This window comes from Lepisma saccharinum, unplaced genomic scaffold (genome assembly GCF_977018435.1).
Source record: "Lepisma saccharinum unplaced genomic scaffold, izLepSacc3.1 HAP1_SCAFFOLD_8, whole genome shotgun sequence".
In the NCBI taxonomy this organism is placed as follows: domain Eukaryota; kingdom Metazoa; phylum Arthropoda; class Insecta; order Zygentoma; family Lepismatidae; genus Lepisma; species Lepisma saccharinum.
Genome location: NW_028142894.1, coordinates 707,564 through 711,655, shown reverse-complemented (window position 1 = coordinate 711,655; position 4,092 = coordinate 707,564). Strand labels below are relative to the sequence as shown.

At 34.1% G+C, this 4,092-nt stretch overlaps 1 protein-coding gene across 1 annotated transcript; it reads left to right on the top strand.

Moving 5' to 3' along the window:
* The first annotated feature begins 2,886 nt into the window (after window positions 1-2,886).
* LOC145982245 (uncharacterized) lies at window positions 2,887-3,720 on the top strand. Its single transcript, XM_083115824.1, has one exon. It carries the CDS (start codon window positions 3,106-3,108, stop codon window positions 3,718-3,720), a length of 615 nt encoding a protein of 204 aa, XP_082971950.1. The 5' UTR covers window positions 2,887-3,105.
* The last annotated feature ends 372 nt before the right edge of the window (window positions 3,721-4,092 follow it).

Genomic DNA, 4,092 nt, shown 5'->3' with positions numbered 1-4,092 from the left:
TTTTCCTATTTCAATTGTAATATGTATGTGCTGATTGCAAGTGATTGATTTTTTGCTTTTACTGGCATCTTCACTCTAGGTGAAGGCAAAGCAACCTTGGCTCTACAATCTACATCTGGGTCAGACAAGAGCATTCCAAATTGCCAGTTTCATGGGAGTAGTTTATCTGTTATTTCACGTCATCTAGCAAAAGTTGAGAATAGACTGTTAGAAATACATGAAAATCAGAAGCTAATTTTGGAAAATTTGAATCCAACATTGATATCCTTCAATCAGCCCTTGCCTGAAAATCTAAAGCTTCCTTGTCAAACAGACGATGACATTCAGAGAGTGGAAGAGTGGTTACTTTCTTCTCCTGAGCACATGAAGCATATGGTAAGTTGACATATTCCTGTAATATTTCTGTGAGTGATATTATTAATGACAAACTTTTTTTTGTTTTAATCGAGCAGTTAACATTTTTAGCATAATTAACTGTAGCTTATACTGTTTGCTCAGAGTGGTATGTTGTAATTTAAGATGTATGAATTACATTCTATGCTCCATGTGCTTCTTTTTACATCAATATCAGTTTCACTGAAAAAATCTTGCAAATTGACAAAGTATTTCAGTTTTCTTACTAGTTGAAATTCAATAATCTGAGCAACAGATACATCTGAATTTTTGGAAGAGGAGGGGGGTGCAAAATGTATACCTTGTATCGTCCACAGTGCAGTGCTTCTTGATTGAATTCATATTTTGTTGTAGGAATCATACATGAGTTTTATTGGAGGCAAGAACGTACAGCAAATTGTGCGAAGAATTCTGGAAAAGATATTTTCTAACACATTGGCAGCACGTCATAACTGGACTGGAAAACACAATAAAACACCTCTCCGAAATTTGAAATTAATGTTACTTGTACCAAGTAAGTTAGAAGGCTGTTATTTTTTTTTCTTTTTTCAATTCATAACTATATTAGACAGAAGGGCCATTACTTTTTGATATAAAATCCGAATAATGTACAGATGGAAAGTTTTATAGCATTTATTATTAACAGTGTGCATTCTTTACATAAATCTTTAAAAATCCTCTAATAAGGAAATTGTAAAAAATATATTAAGAAACAGTTTTATTTAAAAAAAATATATTTGTTTTATTTGACCATTGTTTTTGGTAATTTTTTTTTACTTCAGCTGTTTTATTAGCTTAATAGGAAGAACTAATATTATTTCATGCAACACTGGAATATTCTGCTTTTACTAGAACAGTGTTCATAAGTGCAAACTCATTTCCACAATTCAGCAAGCCTGGCTCTATGAGCCTTCACTTTTTATTCAGAAGGTAGTGAGTTAGATCTCAGATGAGGTCAGGCTAGCCATTCAAGTTTCTTCACTGCAGTTTTACATCACTCACACAAAATGAATATTGTGGTGAATCTGTAATTTATGGAAATTTCCTTCCTCATCCTTTTCCTAGGATATAGTATAAGTAACTGACTAGATGTAAAGGATTAATGCCACACCACATAGAAAATATGTCAATATTAGTTTCCTTTAATGGGGCAGGGAATAAGTTTAATCCTCATACTAGAGATGGGTACACATATATGGCAGGGCTCGAAAAGTCCCAGTCGCCATGGCAACTAAAAATTCCAGAATGGGGACTATGATCTTTTGCTGTAATATTGCCATTTTTTAAGTTTCCATATATGAAATTTTGAAGAGTAAGTTGAAATTGCAGTACAGCGTAAGTTAGCAAATGATTTTTTTTAACAACGTTCTGAACATTCTATAGAATAGGTAACAATTTTTTGCTCTTTGTCTCCCAACCCCCATTTTCCACTTTATCATATGATTTAGCGATGTTTTGAATATGGTGATGCTCAGCTTCTTATAGCATGCATGCCTGATTTTCAGAGCTGGCGCCTAGCTCTGAAGAAGATTTTTCGAGCACTGTCATATGGTATGTTACATTTTAGTTCATCCATGGATCTAACAGTTTGAATTGTTTTTAGTTTCAGTTCGAAGGAATTCATGTACATCAAATGCATCAGATTATGAAATACACTCAGTGATACAAAACTGGTTCCGCATTGTCAAAGATAGAGATGGCGGCCGAGAGCAACGTAGAAAGGAAAAGGCAACTGCAGGAACATCAAGAAATAAGTAAACAAGTAAAGACTGGTGATAGTTTTTCAGCAAGACATGAGAGAAGAGTCATTACTAAAGCTGCAGAAATTATAATGAGTGAATTTCACGAAGTTCCTTCTGTTTCAGGATCTACAGACATAATTCAAAGTGGTTCTGTTGTTCAGACTAGAAGTTCAGTTTCCAATACTTGTGATGAAAGTGTGCGTGATTTTTCAAGTAGTTCATGTAGTGGTAGCAGTAGTGAGGGTAATGTAACTGATTTGGAAACTGACTCACCTCCTATTTCAGAGCATTTAATTTCTTGGGCAAAGAAATACAATATGTCTAATAGTGCAACCACAGATCTTCTCCACATTTTGCAACCTTACATACCAGAACTTCCTCTGGATTCAAGGACTCTTCTTAAAACCCCTAGAACAATAGATTTGAGAACATGCTCAGGAGGTTCATTTGCTTACTTTGGTGTCAAAGAAAACATACTAAAAAAGGCATCATCAGGGTTACTATCTACACCACATTATCGGATTTTTGAAAAGCAGAAAAGAAATGAAAATTTTAAACAATTTTAACCATGAAAATTAATGTTGATGGACTTCCATTGCATAAAAGTTCCACAAAATATTTTTGGCCTTTGCTGGGAATTTTAGATCAGGCTATTAACAATTCTCCATTTATCATTGCAATTTATTATGGGGTATCAAAACCAAGCTCTTCAAATGATTTTTTCTTTGAATTTGTTAATGAGTGTTCTGAATTGGAAAGAACAGGTATTTTGATTGAGGATAAACTTTATGGATTTTCCATAAGTTGCATTGTAGCAGATGCTCCAGCAAGGGCATTTTTGAAGTGCATTGTATCTCATAACTCATTATTTGGCTGTGAGAAATGCATTCAGGAAGGAACATAGTTGGGGAGAACCACATGGCAGTATGAGCATGATTTAGTTCTAAGGACAGATGCAAATTTTAAGAACATGCAATATGAGGATCACCAGCAGTTTCGAAGCATTTTATCTGATTTGCATGTAGGCTTAGTTTCGCAAGTTCCGCTTGACTGGATGCATTTAGTTTGTCTTGGTGTTGTTAAAAAACTTATTAGTGTATGGGTAGAGAAGGGACCAAGAAAATGTAAATTGAGTTCTATGCATACACAGAAGATTTCTGAACGACTTATTGTCCTTGCTCAGTATACTCCAAAGGAATTCTCCAGAAAACCACAATCGTTGAAGCTGTTCAAATTTTGGAAAGCTACTCAATTTAGAGCATTTCTGTTATATTTTGGGACTATAGTTTTGAAAGATGTGTTGCCAGATCATTTATTTAATAATTTTCTTGTCCTGCATGTTTCTCTGTACATTTTGGCCAGCACTGACCTTAGTCAAGTGGAAAGATGGCAAAATTTTGCACATGAACTTCTTCATTGTTTCGTTAAATATATTCCAGAGTATTATTCTCCTGAACTTTTGATATACAATTTTCATAATTTATTACATGTAGTTGAAGATATTTCTAATTTTGGTCCTTTAGATGAATATTCTGCATTTCCATTTGAAAATTTTATGAAAACAATTAGGAAGATTTTTACGTAACGCGACGTCTACTTATTTAACGTGCCTGACGTCGAACTGGTTCTACGTTACAATGGTAATGTCAAACCCACAAAAACAATTAAACAAATAAACAAAAGGCAATCATTAAGAACCTATTTACCTTTTGTCCCAGGGTAAGTGCCATCAGTTGGAGCCCAAGAGATTACATAGGGTAGAACAAATCACACCACAGGGTTAGTTCTATATATATACTGTAATTTCTATAAAAGAGCACATGCATAAACATTACATCATTGCCCCTTTCACTCATACATTCACTCACGCATTCATATCTCGGCAATCCAAAATACATGAGTAATTAATACAATAATAGTTCGGCGGCATGTTTAAAGTTAGCTACATTAATTTAAA

What these genes read in the sequence shown, in the direction of transcription:
- LOC145982245 (XM_083115824.1), top strand. Translation starts at nt 3,106, where the DNA reads ATGCAATATGAGGATCACCAGCAGTTTCGAAGCATTTTATCTGATTTG.